The following is a 15,581-nucleotide window of genomic DNA, read 5'->3' on the forward strand; positions in this document are numbered from 1 at the left end:
ACCTCATTAGTCTTATCTTTTGACTTAACCTTTTGTTGTGTATCTTGTCCCATGCCTTCTGGAAGTTCAAATATAACATATCTGCTGGTTACCCTCTATCCATCCCATTGAGACTTCCTTGAAAAACTCTAATAAAATTAGCCAGACGTGATTTTCCTTTCATTAAGCCATGATGACTTTGCTTGATGAGATTATGATTTTCCAAATGTGCTGCTATTACTTCCTTAATAATTGATAACAACATTTTTTCAACAAATAATTGTTAGATGACGATGGATCATAGGACCACTATGTGGCATTAAACATATATGGAACAATAAGCTAAATGGTTTAGTTCTTTTAAAGCTCTTACCTTGACTGAGTTTAACCAATCCCGTAATAATAATGATGCAAATGCCAAGCAATTTGGTAAATACAAGTACATCCTGTACTTTGGTTGCCCATTTCACATTGGCACAGTTTATAAAAGTAAGCAGACCTGCATGTGAAAAGTACAAGGATGTAACATTGAAGTAACTGCTGGGATTTCAAATGTACTTATATTTAAGCTATCACTTGATTTATTGGTCTCAGTATATCCAGTTTGCTAACTTAGATTTGGTTTACATTACACAATCATAATTTCAACAGAATAGAATAATTAATTCATCATTGAGTTAACCATTTCATACTATAGCTGGAAGTTCTCCATGTTATTTCTAAGTGTGAGGGCAACTCTGTTAAGTAATGACTAACATGTCACCTCCCAAGAATAAAATTTCTGAACCTGCCACCTGCCAATCAGCTGATTAAGATCTGAAAACCATACAAAAAAGCTGTCCTAAAGACAAGAAAACATTTTTTGTCTTACCCTGGCATGGAGGTTGTGGGAGAGGAGGATCGTGGGGTTCAGAGACAAAGGCAGAAGCCCACCATCTATGCCTCTGCTTGACTCCAAGTTGGGGCAGTTGGAGTCCCTCACACACATGGGGCAGGTTGCTAATATTTCATGGTTAGGAAGCTAGCCAACTCCTTGCTTGCTGGGAAGGTGAATATCAGTTAGGTGGTGAGTTGAAGCCCTGAGGTGGCCAGTAATTGACCACTTAAGGGCCTTAATGTTGATGAATCGAGAAAGTTGCTAATGGTGATTGTTTCTCAACATTTCATCGTAGAGGTATTGAGAAGAGTTGACTTTCTCTCTGGGGCTAACTCATTAACTTATTTCTGAGTTAGAATTGGTTTTATTGCCACATGTGCTCAAGTACAGGAATACAGTGACAGTGAAAAGTTTACAATGTCGCCCCATATGGCACCACCTTAGGTACAAATCTTAGGTAAAAAATAGAGAGATAAAAAAAATTACAATACCTTACAATTAACTATTCATAGTATATTAGAAAAATTAGAACTAAAGTTAAAAAGTTAAACGTTACAGTCTTTCTGCAAAGGGCCTGCAGTAGATCAATACAGAGGGGTTCCACACATGGTCTCACCAGGCTTGCAAGCCAATGACTGCCTGCACTAGTCCCCAGTCTAAAAACCATCCCTGGTCCAGGCACTGTCCCATTCTGCTTGAGCCTCCAACCTGTTTACCGTCCCTGCACTGCTCAGGGTACATTGGCCGTCCTCGGACTGTTTGGGCCTCCAGCCTGCAGGCAGTCCCAGTTCCGCTTGGACCTCCAGACCGCTGGCTGTCCCCACTTTGCTCAAGCCTTGAGCCCACTCTGCTCCATTCCTTCAAGCCACTTTACTTCGGCCCTCAGCTGCTCCAATGATGTCACTGCTACACCAAAGTATGTTTTTTTAAAAACACAGGAACAGAAAATAGGAGCAGAAGTGGGCTATTCAGCCCTTCAGTTCTGCTCCTCCATTCAATATGATCATTGCTGATCATCCAACTCTCTTGTTTCTACATTCTCTCTGTACCTTATGATCCCTTAATCCCTAAAACCTATATCTAATTATTTCTTTGAAAACAGCCAAAATTATGGCTTCAATCATTTTCTGTGGCAGAAAATTCCACAGCCACTGGGTAAAGAAGTTCTTGCCACCACCATTGAGGGGAAAACGATGCCAAAATAGGAGGTCAGTGGTCCATATACATATTTTGGTTCTTTGAAAGAGCTATCTAATTAATCCCTTTCCAGGTCCCATCTGTCTCTTGTACTTATGCCAAACATTTTAAATGTCCTCTCTGATTACAACCCTTCCTGCTTGTGGAAATAAGTCTTTCTTATATATTCCATCAAAGTTATCTATTTAAATGTATTATTAAAGGAATTAAATCAGTTTCAGCTAGTTTCCAGTTAAAATGTTTTCAGTAAAAACAAATGGGACAAAACTGCAGAACCACAGATGTACAAAGATAGGATAAAGAATGGAGACACAAAAGGGCAAGACCAGGGATGCAAAGAATGATGGGGAGTAGGGGGACCAATAGCCCAATAACCGGAAAATAAAGTAGGGTCTTGGGTAAAATTCAAACAATGCCTATTGTACATTTATTTCAATCAGACTGTTTTGACACGCCTTCTGAACCAGAACAATAAACTGTGCGAAAATACTAAACTACACTGGAACATCTGGTCAATCCAGGTGAATTGTTCAGAAAATAATTCACTGTATCACTTGTGTATAAAAGCTGGAGATCTTGAAACTTTTCAGAGTTAGTCTTATAACTGATGAGAATGATTCTCCTTTCATATACCTGAATAAACAACTATTATCCTAACTGAGTCACCTTGCAGCTTGTCAAGTTCAATGATAGTAGAATGTAAGAAGTTGGCAGGATCTCCTGGTCATGTTCCCTGCATTTGGTTGAGTACATTTTTTATTACCCAAAGATGGGTAAGTGAGCTGCATAGGACTGATATGGATGAGATCCAAAGGATTTGAAGGACTCAGAACAGAAGGTACCACGTATGGAGGTCGAACTGTGTTAGCAGGAGATCTAAAACGGCTCAGACAAGTCAGACCCCTCAGGAGTCACTAGTACAACATGATTGTGTAGTTGGGAGACTATGATCATGCAGACTAGTGAATGTCTGAACAAAAAATACAAAAAGTCAGAAAATCAGGTTTAAAATAGAATTTGTCATGTAAAATGACATACCTTTTGAAGAATGTATGAGTCACAAGGCATTTCTGAGTTTTCTTTGCACCTTTTCCTGAAATGCAGCACAAGGGATGCAAAAATAGTGAATGAATATATAGCCACACACACACACACACACACACACACACACACACACACAAGTTGCTACGGAAAAAAAATAGAAGAAGATGAAATTTAAAATAAAAAGAAACTTCAGCAACAGCTTTTTGAATTTGAAATAATTTTGAGATGTGACATTATTAAGGGAATTTAGCAACTCAATTTTGGAAAACCGTGACATATAAGTGTAAAGCAATATAAAGAATGAACATGCAAGAGGTGTTCATGCCTGGAATCAAGTAAATATGTTTGATTTTTATCTTAAGAATATAGTAGAAATATTTTATTTGACAGTAAATGTTTGCTTAGACTCTTGAATAAAATAGAAAGGTAATAAGACGATGCCTCACTTAGAAGAGATCTCAGAAACAGTAAATATATTTTGTTTTGCGTACTTGGAATAACTTACTAGGGTGTAATTTGATTGAATATCTATCAATTTAGGATTTATGTAGATTATTGTGAAAGGACAGTACAGGTGAGGATGAAGTACAAAATAAAGTTTGAATTGCAACAATTAATATTTTGTGAACTAAAATAGGAATAGTTAGGATTATCCAGTTTATACAGTTTAAGGAGAAAATAACAGTAGGAACTTTTGATTTGGTAGTTAAACTACTCATACTTAAAGTGGCAGCAGTCAAAAAATATCAATAATTTTATAAGAGAATTTTAATTACTGAGATAATCTGTAGATGATCAATACCAACACTGGTAGACAGTGATCATCCAGAACTTTAATTGTGATGGGCAGGTGAAATAGAACCTTGAAAATACATTGCAATGTTAGTTACAGATGTGTACGCATAATGTGCTAGCACACTCACAGGGCTAACATTTACACTGATAGTACATATGCTTTTGAAATAGTATATGATTATATTCAAGGAGTTGAGGGGCTACATACCCTAGGGAGGGGTACATATGCAGCATGAGAAAGTTAATGAACTAGTTAAAACTGCAAGTCTACCATGAGAGGCAGCAGTGGTAATGGTTAAAGCACACCAGAATAGACATCATTCAAGTAGCAACTAAAGGGCAGATGAGGCACACTGCCCCAAGAACCAAATGGTTGCAGTAACAATTGTGCAGGATGAGGAGAACATTTACACAGAGATACAGAAGGACAGGAAAAAAGTAATTGGAAGAACAGTAGAATGTACCAATAGTGTCTGGAGGAGAGAAAAAAGCTACATTCAGCATAATCTTGTGAAAATATACCATGGCCATGCTAAATTGGGAGAGAAGTCATGTTGGGAAGCATGAGAAGGTGCTCATGGTGGGGAAGGGGGTTGGTGGGAGAACGGGAAGAGATGTAGCAAAACATTGCCAGTTGATGTTTGATATGGCCAGTCAAAGTCTGCATGTTGCAACAGCCCTGAACAAAAGGGCTATTAGAACAACTGCAAATAGATTTCATGAGATCCTTCCACCAAATCAGGAAAAGATTTTTGTTTGGTCATTATTGACCAATTTGAGGTGCATGGATCCTGTCTGCATGAGACCATTCAACCACTGTTACTCAAATGATGGGAGAAGAGTCATTACAAGACTCTTCAGTCGATAGTGGAAGAGGTCAAACTGAAGCCATGTGGTCAGGAACAGAGTTTGCAGGTGCTGAAATGTCTGAAAAAAAGATAAAAGATTTTTTTTGGGAGGGAAGTCAGAAAGCCAAGTTTAAAATGGAATTTGTTTTAGAAAGATTGGAAATACCATTACAGATTGAGTTGGATGAGGGAATACACTTTACAGGATCACTGATTAAATTAGTTTAAGTTCTGAGAATAAAACAAAATTTACATCCCTTGCCACCTGTAGAACTCAAGCATGGTAGAGCAAAGGAAGAGGACACTAAAAAGATGGGTAGCAAAAGCCATCTAGGAGACTGGCGGGGGAATGGAAACATTTATTGCCTCATATCCTAATAGGTCTCAGGGCAACACCCAGTAATACAACCAGATTAACTCCAAATGAATTAATGACAAATAGGGAAATGACATTACTAAGGGATGTTGTGATTGGTACTGAAGAAGTAAGACCCATAAAAGATACCTGTAGGAGAGACTGTTATTAAAAAAAATTGAGAGAGAGTTGTGCAAGCAGTGGATCAAGCTGAGGTGATCATTGTAGGAGATAGGGTGCAGATCAAAGTGAAGAAGCTGTGATACACAGCAAAATGGATAGGACTTTATCAAGTGATCATAATTAGTGATTTGTACACCTGTATGGACATGAAAGCAAAAGATCATTGGAAGCATTTGTCTCAGTTGAAACACCTTATAATCTGATTTTATTTTATAGGATTAATCATGATCAACTGGTGATGACTGGGAGGTTATTTGCTTGAAACAGGAACTCCCAGGTGAGAAAATGACCTCACATTCCAGCCATCAAATAGTGACAAGGACATATCCCTGTGTCTTAAACAAGGGATCTGGCAACCAAAACACAACCCTACCCACGACTGCAACTTTATCAATGAAAAAGGGAAAGATCCTGAAACCAGAAATAACTGACTCACCTAAGTCCAGGACCAAACAATTGCCTAGATTTGGTAAAGAATGATAAAACTGATATGATAATGCACAACATGAATGGCACCTGGCATTTTGAACATCCCCAATATTAGTTTGCCTGAGTCCTGTTTGGTTTAGACCTAAGCATTGGAGTTAGATTTGGTAAAGAAAAGTGACAACACAGGCAGCTAGTGGGTGCATTCCCACTTCAGGGAAAAAGTTGACTGAAACACTGTCTGGTCAATGATGTTGCTAAAGGTGCCTCAGTAGTAATTTTGATTGGTTTGGCAACAGTAGACCTAAAGGTTCAGATTTTACATTTTCAACTTTAGAAAATTCGAGAAAAGGGACAAGGGATCCATGAAAGAAGGCTCAGTATAGACCAAGAACTGATACAGGTAATTAAGAGCTTGGTCACTGTACAAGAAATTATGTATGGACCAATAATAAATTGATTAAGGTATAGCAAAAAATATCACATGATGTGGTCAGAAGTGATGCTTGCAGCACTTAATGATTATGGATGCTTGAGAAAACCTGAGTCAAATTCATGAGGTGAGATACACCTGTGGATGACCAATATGCACATGCTTAACCTGACATGGTACAGCCAGCACAGGCTGAAAAGCTACCATTCAAAGGATTAATAGGGGTTTTGCAATCCTAGTTATACCAAAATCAATGCACATTAAGACATTAAATACGGTACTGCAAGTCAGTGAAATTAGGGATGATTATTATGTAGGTTATCTTAATATACTGTCACATGCTGTAGAACATAGAACATAGAACATAGAACAATACAGCACAGAACAGGCCCTTCGGCCCACGATGTTGTGCCGAACATTTGTCCTAACTTAAGCACCCATCCATGTACCTATCCAATTGCCACTTAACGTTCGCCAATGATTCTGACTCTGCCACTCCCACAGGCAGTGCATTCCATGCCCCCACCATTCTCTGGGTAAAGAACCTACCCCTGACATCTCCCCTATACCTTCCACCCTTCACCTTAAATTTATGTCCCCTCATAACACTCTGTTGTACCCGGGGAAAAAGTTTCTGATTGTCTACTCTATCTATTCCCCTGATCATCTTATACACCTCTATCAAGTCACCCCTCATCCTTCTCCATTCCAATGAGAAAAGGCCTAGCACGCTCAACCTATCCTTGTACGACCTATTCTCCATTCCAGGCAACATCCTGGTAAATCTTCTCTGCACCCTCTCCAAAGCTTCCACATCTTTCCTAAAGTGAGGCGACCAGAACTGCACACAGTACTCCAAATGTGGCCTAACCAAAGTCCTGTACAGCTGTAACATCACTTCATGACTCTTGAATTCAATCCCTCTGCTAGAGATATGAGGTAGAGATATGAGGTAATATAGTACTTTAAGTAGATGTAGTGTGCAAGCGTCTTTGGTAGTGTATTAACATCTGATATGAATCAGAAGTATCAAAATATGGCTTAGTAAAACCAACTATATTTAGGAAGCTATGTGAGCTGGAGTGGAACCAACTCTAACTCCATATCTGAGTTCAGGGAGATATTGCATTCCCATGTTATAGGAGGAAAACTGTCATGACTGTCTGGGGTAGTGCACTGGAACTAAAGGCCAGCTATTCCCCAGTTGGAAAAATGTTAGATAAAGATTTTTTAGAAGTATGTAGGATTCCCCTATTTACCTGTCTTTTAGACCCAAACTGACAAAAAGCATGAATGATGTTTCTGTACTTAACAAAAATGACTCCTTATTACAAATGTATCCCAGACCGTTGAGTGGGGCAAAGGAAGAAATAGCAGGGTGCTGGCAATAATGTTAAATTCTTCTATGATCACAGAAGTAGTGCCAGAGTAGTGGAGTACAGCCAAAATAGTACCATTATTTATGAAGTGAGGAAGGGATGAACCAAGAAATCACAGGTCAGTCAGTCTAACCTCAGTGGTGGAGAAAATATCAGAAGAAATTCTGAGGGACAGAATTAATCTGCACTTGGAATTAATCAAGAACAATCAAAAGGTTTTATTAAGGGTAGGCTACTCTGATGACTTGAATTGAACTTTTCGAAGAAGTGACCAGGTGTATAGATGAGGGCAATATAATTGATGTTGGACTTGGTCTTAAGGAAGGGTTTTGATAAGGGCTTGCCTAGGAGACTGATAAAAAAGGTAAGAGCCCCTGGGATCCAAGGAAATTTCGCATAATGGTTTTAGAATTGTCTGAGTGGCCATAAGCAGAGGGTAACGACTGAGGGTTTGGAAATGTGTGTCCTGTGGGGATCCGTGGGTATCAGTGTTGGGGCCTTTGTTTTTTGTGATATATTTAAATAATTTAGACTTGATACGGTGGCCTTAATTGATTAATGCATTGAGTATAGGATTTGGGATGTCATGTTGTGGCTGTACAGAACACTAGCTAGGCCACACCTACTGCATTCAATTCTGGTCTCCCTGCTATAGGAAAGATGTTGCAAAACTTGAAAGGATGCAGAAAAGATTTATAAGGATATTGGAGGGTTTGAGCTACAGGGAGAGGCTGAGTAGGCTGGGGCTATTTTTCCTGGACCATTGTCAGTTGATCTTATGAATTCTAAAATCTTTATAATTATAAAGATTTATAAAATCATGAGGGCCATGGATAGGATGAATAGATAGTCTTTTTCTCAGTATAGGAGAGTCCAAAATTAAAGGATATTGCTTTAAGGTGAGAGGGGAAGTATTTAAAAAGGACCAAAGGGACAACTTTTTCATGCAGTGGGTGCTGCGTATACAGAATGAGCCACCAGAGAAAGTGCTGGTGGCTTGTACAATTACAACATTTAAAAGCTATCTGGATGAGAATATGAATAGGAAGGGTTTACAATGATATGGCCAAATGCTGGCAAATGGGACTAGATTAATTTAGGATATCTGGTTAGCATGAATGAGTTGGATCAAAGTTGTTTCTGTACTGTACAACTCTATGAATGTGGGACAGCTGATCAGTATGTTGCCGGATGCTATGAAATTTACTGGGGTGGTTGATTACAGGAGGATGTAGACAGAAAGGTCAAATCGGTTGATCAGTGACAAATGAAATTTAATCAGATAAGTTTGAAGAAAAGCACTTGCACAAGATAAACAAGACAAGGGATTACATGATAAATGTTGAGTCCGAGGAAGCACCAAGAAACAAAGGGGCCTTGCTGTGCATGCCCACTGTTCCTTCAAAGTATTGGTACAGGTAGATAAAGTGGTTAAGGTGGCAAATGGAATTCTTGCTTTTATGAACTGAGGCATAGAGTTTCAGAGCACCAAGGTTATGTTGGAACTGAATGTTGGTTAAGCCACACATTGAGCTTGTGTGCAGTTCTGGAATCCACATTATAGGAGGGATGTGATTGGAAAGAGTACGGAGGAGATTTATCAGGATATTGCTTGGAATAGAGAGTCTTAGGTCTGAAGAGAAATTGGACAGTCAGGGGCTGTTTTCCTTGGAACATAGGAGACTAAGGGGGTATATGACTGAGATGAATAAAATTATGAGGGGCATTGATAGGGGAGACAGGAAGGAACTTTTTCTCTTGGGGGAGTAATCAATCATCAAGTGGTTTTGATTTAAGAAAAGAGACAGATGATTTAGAGGGGATGTGAGGAAGAATGTAAATAAACAAATATAAACTCTGTTAACATATAACTCGACTAGTTAAAACTCTCCCTTAACTCCACCTTACACATATATATGGACAGATACAAAAAGAAATGGGTGTTTAGCATGGAGAGAAAGATTAGGAAGGCAGTTAAATGGTTTCTGTCCACAGGATTTGCTGAGATGATTCTTTTAATGATCAGAATGCTGCTTTTTGATCTTCCTTCTCCAGATACTTTCATTTGTTTGCATGAGAAACAATGTGATTGGTTCACACTTATAAAAAGTCTCTGACTTAATAATAAGTCACAGTTTACAGCAACTGATGAGAGAAAATAAACTATCTTCAGGCTTGAGGTGTTCTTTACTCCAGAGCAACTCCAGAGGTCTGATGGCTTCTGCTCTCAACATTCGGACTCCTAATCTGTTCAGCTGCCTGGGAGACAATCACATAATTGTTGGCAGAAGATGGCGCTTGTAATTGATAACTGGTCAGCATTTCACAGCCCAATCAACTACTTGTTGCTAGTCAAATCTTCACTTGTGCACATTTTGTCTGTAACTAGGCTTTCCCCACAGTTTGAAGCAACAGCTATGTAACCAGCACTTAGGGATAGCTGTTAGGGAACCTGAGTTTCTTGATTTGAACGTTCTTCTCAAGCATGTACCTTTTGAATTTGATGTAGAGATTTTCACTCTTTATTCTCTCCTTAAGGGGAAAAAAAGATGCCATGTCCTTAAAATTCATGAATGCAAAAATAGTTGGCTTGGCTGTGCCAGTTATGTCAATGGATTTATCAAACTATAGTGAAAAGCATTCACAGACCTTCAAGCCCCCAGTACTCTCTGAAAGATGTATTAAGACAAAGATTTTAGTTGTCTTGCTACTGTGGAGGCAAGAAGTGTCATTCTCTGCCATCATTTTTTTCTTATTTGCTCTTAAAATCTTTGAGTAAAGAATCAGTCATGGCAGTCATTGCTATGAGGGGGTAAGTTGGATCAGTTGGCTGGTTTGCCATGCAGAGTGATGCCAATAATGTGGGTTCAATTCCTGATCTGGCTGAGGTTACCATAAAAGAATCTTTTTCTCAACCTCTTCCCTCGCCTGATGTATGGTGACTATTAAGTTGAACTGCCGCCAGTTGTCTCTCTCTCTCTCCTTCTCTCTGATGATAAAGTAGACCTATGGTTGGGTAAAACTATTTCTTGAGGTTTGCCAGATGCAGCAAATGTGAAATAATGTTTTGGTGTTGCTGGTTTAGGAAAAAAAGTTACCAATGAGTTTTCAAAACAGCCTTCAGCTCGTCACCTTTCTTTGTCTGTTGTTCAATGAAAAACTATCTTTGAATTCACTCTGCATTGTTGTGAGGCTTCAGTCAAAATTTCCCTTCTTACATTATTGTTTCAGCTTGTAATTTCTGACACCATTCCGTCACTGGTCACACTCCAGGTAGGTCTCTGGATCCATGTCTCTTGACTATGCAGATTGTTGTTGGCTGTTTTCAAGTGTACAGGCACAGGAGATCACTTTTGTTTGTGATTTGTTTCCAGGACTCCTAATTGGCTTACACTCCTCAGATATTGGATATGAGGAGTATCAGCATTCCCCATTCTCTTTTTTTAATCCTGTATGGAGCTCTTAGATAAGGTAAGAAAAAAACTGCTGGTTTACAGAGACCAGTTAGAGGAGTGGGACGAGCTAATCTACTCTTGCAGAGAATGCAAATGGACATTATGGGCTGAATAGTCTTCTCTTATTCTAGTTATGCAATATACAGTCAGTTCTGATATAATATGATAGTTCCGTTCTTGTGGGATCTTGCATTATCAGAAAATCATGCAGTAGCTCCACCATTTAAACTAATGGGGCCAGAAGTGTGTTATAGCTAAAAGAGATAAGGAAAGTTCGCATTCTACAAATAACGGTCTAAATTCTTCAATTGCATTAAAGCCAATTCACGTTGAAGAAACGTGCGTTACAGGAGAACTGACTAATTGCTTCACGCATCAGTTCCTAGTATATTACTTATTCATTTGTTTGCAATGTCACCACAAAACTTACTTTACTCTACAATGATATCTACCTGGACCAAACTGAAACTAATGCAACAAGCTGACAAAGCACATGCACTTTTCTTTAGCTACACAGCATCCAGAAGTGGAACTCATGCAGCAGCACGACAATCGATATGCACACAGTGAGGAAATGTGGGTGGCCGTGAGATCAACTTTTAGAGATGTGCATGTTGAGGGAACGTGGTCAGGCAATGAGATTGACTGTCAGAGACACTGCAACTAACCATTCAATTACCAGGTATTTGTTGGAAATCACAACTTCACAGATATTCAAGTTGAGTGCATTGATCATATTACACATTGCAGAAACAAGCTAGGTCACTGGCTGATGATATTAGACAGATAGACTCTATGTACTCATCAGAAATTTTAAAAAATTTTAAAACCTTACTGAAACCACCACTTAGTGGCAGGACCTGTGAAACTAGGGATCAGTAATGCAGATACGATTGGGACCATCTTTCATTTTTTGGTTATTGCTCAGTTGGCATTGATTCTATACTTAATCTACTTAGTGCAGTAGTCCAGAAAACCACACAAGAGATGGCAAGGAGTAAGGATTCAGAGAATGTGGGGCCAAAACGTATGAGGTAAGAGCATCATATTGCTGTGTCAACCTGTACAGATGTTACAATCAAGTACCTTCACCATTCTATTGCTCTATTTCAAAAAAGGAATAGGGAACCTGGTCACATAGCAAACATTCATCCCTCAATAAACATCACAAAAAAAATGGATTATTTGGAAAATATCATATTGCTGCGTCATGATCCACATGGGAAACTGCACTGTTAGTTGACCTCATCACTCTGTGGGGTCATCCCAAAATTAAAAAACATTCATCAAATTATTCTGAAAGTATTCAAGTTAATAAAAACACTGACCAAGTTTTTTCCACTCAACAAGAACAACTGTTTATTACAAAGATATAAGATCTGAGCATGGTCAAACAAAAATATGAATTATCAACATATAACTCCACTAGCTGAAATGTTTATCCCCTCTTAAAATTCAACACACATATGCAGAGAGACATAGATGGACGATTTGGCACTTACTCTGGCAGAGCAGAGGTGGTCATTTGCATTCTTCCAGACAGCTGAGGCCACACTGACCTAGATGTCAACCTGGCCCACGCTGGCAGGATCTGGTCTGTCAGTCCTGGGGGAAGACAGCAGCTATCCTCTACCCAACATCATCCACAGACCCTCCAGAATCCTGTCTACAAAGTTAAGTGGCAATGTCCCCTTCTCTGTGACTGACACAGAGAAGCAGCGAACATGAAAGCTTTGGTGGAGGAAAAAGTAAAATTTATAACACCAATCCTCAGAATTAGATGAGGTGCATCTTCAGAGTCCTTCTGATCCACAGTCTGCTCATTTCCAGATTCTTTCAGCCTTTTGCTGAAGACACAGCATAGTTTTGGTTAGAAGCAAACGTTTTTTCTGAGTCCAAGTCCAGAAGTGTATAATAAAGAACATATCGATTTTTTTTCAAACATTAATTTGTGGGATAGAATTGCTAGTTACTTTCAGGTTTTGATTAATTCACAGAAGAGAGAGACTTTGGGCAGGATTTATCATATCTTGGCTAAGTGTCAATATTGTCAACTTTCATGGAGTGTTTATTTCCATGAAGCTTATTGAGATTTCTCATCACATCATCCCAGACTTGCTCATTAACTACCTATTCCACTATTACATCAACACTCTATTTGATGCTAGCCTGATTCTACCACTTTTTATACACAAAATAACTCACTACTGCCAGCTTATTCTGGACTGTACCAGCATTCCTGGCATCAGCACCATCTTAAAATGCCATTGTGCACACAGAAAAAACACCGTCAGTTGGAGCTGCTCTGCATGCTTTGTAACATTTGCCCAAACCATGACAGAGAAGAGTAAATTGGCAACTTGTTTTATAGGGTCTTTTTAATTATTCATTCATGGGATGTAAGCATCACTGGTTAGCCAACATTTATTGCCCATCTTTAGTTGCCCTTGAGAAGGCGGTAGTGAGCTGCTTTCTTGAACTGCTGCAGCCCACCTGCTATGGGTTGACGCACAACACCATTGGGGAGGGTATTTCAAGATTTTGACCCAGCAGCAGGGAAGGAACCGCAAGATATCTCCAAGTCAGAATGGTGAGTAGCTTAGAGGAGAACCTGCAGTTGGTGTTATTTGCATGTATCCGCTGCCTTCATCCTTCTAGATAGAAGTGGTTGTGGGTTTGGAAAGTGCTGACTGAGCATTGGTAGTGGAGGGATTGGAAGTTTGTGGACATGGTTGTCCAACATCCTTGTCATCCTCAGTGCTTCTTCCAGGTGTTGTTCAACATGGAAGAGTCCTGATTCATCAGCCAAAGGAGGGTAGTCTGTGGTAAACAGCAAGAGATTTCCTTGCCCATGTTTAACTTGAAGCTATAAGACTGTGTGGGATCTAGAGTCAATGTTGAGGACTTCAAGGGCAATTCCATCCTGACTGTATACCATTGTGCTACCACCTTCCTGGGTCTGTCCTGCCGGTGGGGCAAGACATATCTCGGGATGATGATGGTGGTGCCTGGGACATTTCTTCTAAAGTATGATTCTGTGAGTATGACAATGTTAGGCTGTTGATTGACTAGTCTGTGAGAAAGCTCTCCCAATTTTGAGACTAGCCTCCAGATATTAGTAAGGAGGACTTTGCAGGATTGACAAGGCTCTTTCTGCCATTTTTCCAATGCCCAGGTTGGAGCCAGGTAATCCATCCGGTTTCATTTCTTTGAGACTTTGTCATTGTTAGTACAACGGAATGGCTTACTAGGCCATATCAAAGGGCAATTGAGAGTCAATTACATTGCTGTAGGTCTGGAGTCACATCGAGGCCAGTTAAAAATGAGGATGGCAGATTTCGTTCCCCGAAGAACATTAGTGAACCAGATAGATTTTTTCAACAATCAACAATGATTTTGTGGTCATAATAGATTCTTAAATCCAGGTTATTTTTAAATTGAATTCAAATTGCACCATCTGCTATGGCAGGATTTGAACCCAGGTCCCCAGAATATTAGATGAGTTTCTTGATTGATAGTCTTATGATAATACAACTAGGCCATCACCTCCCTTATGTTGGATAATGCTATCATCCTATCTCCTGAGGACTGGTAGAGACCATAACATCTGATCCTGGCAGCTTGGTCTGAGGCTGACATCAGATCAGGGCAGTCTCAGGGGTCTAGAATGTCAATGACCACTACCACTCTGCCAGGTTAAGTGCCATCTTCTCTCTGCAACATCATACTCATTCTATCTCTGCTATTGCACCAACCTCGCACCAAAAAAATGCTCAGTCACTCTCAGTATTACATGCAGTATCTTCTCTCGCTCTTACCCACCCCAATCCCTGTTACAACTAATCCTGCATGGTATTTGCACTGCCCAATCACTGACTTGGGACAACTTGACACATTAACAGCTGTGCCACCAACTTACATCTCGTTCAGTCCCTCCCTTTTCTTATTTCGGGAGAAAACAACCTACAGTTGGGTCAAGATGGGTGGTGAGCTGCCCAACATTCAATTCCTGAGCTGGCACAAGGATAGGACCATGGCCGCCCTACGTGGCTGACTGGGTATCTTGATTAAAACAGGACAATTGAGAAGGATGCCACCAGAATCCATATACTGGTGCTCACATGGACAGTAATTTGCTTGTACTCATTTAACTCTTCTCAAGCTCCCTAGTTTTCAGTAGTGTCACTTCACTATCATTATTAATTACATTAATCACTGATGTAAATAATTAAATGTCAGTATCTCCCCCTTTCCTGCTCCTATCTCCTATTATATTTTCTGCTTGTGCTTGAGCCATTGTGTACAAGTCAGGACTGGTATCAGAAGGTGCTGTTGACCTGCTGTGCCAAGACCCCACACCTAAAGGTTCTTTCCTTTGAGTATTACTGACAAAATGACAAGTTTCCTAGCTTAGCGCTTGTGTTACATGGAAAGGCAAAACAGAAATGCATTGTGTCTTGTCACTCTGGCTGAGGGGACAAATGGAAAAAGGCAAGATGAGGCAGGGATGCTTATAGCATTCACGTAGGCTCAAAGTGAATGAGTGCTAAAGAGCAAGTGAACAGTCCTGAGGAGCAGTTGTCTAATCTGTGAATTAGTTCCTGTCACGA

General features: G+C 39.7%; 1 protein-coding gene across 1 annotated transcript in view; it reads right to left on the reverse strand.

Annotated features, from left to right (window-relative positions):
* Positions 1-15,581, reverse strand: part of LOC122558545 (Y+L amino acid transporter 2-like) — a 93,102-nt gene that overhangs the window by 64,776 nt on the left and 12,745 nt on the right. Inside the window, exon 2 of the mRNA XM_043707254.1 lies at positions 353-478. Within this exon, the coding sequence (XP_043563189.1) occupies positions 353-478 (126 nt within the window). The remainder of the gene's footprint in view (positions 1-352; positions 479-15,581) is intronic.

This window comes from Chiloscyllium plagiosum, chromosome 17 (assembly GCF_004010195.1).
Source record: "Chiloscyllium plagiosum isolate BGI_BamShark_2017 chromosome 17, ASM401019v2, whole genome shotgun sequence".
Classification (NCBI taxonomy): Eukaryota; Metazoa; Chordata; class Chondrichthyes; order Orectolobiformes; family Hemiscylliidae; genus Chiloscyllium; species Chiloscyllium plagiosum.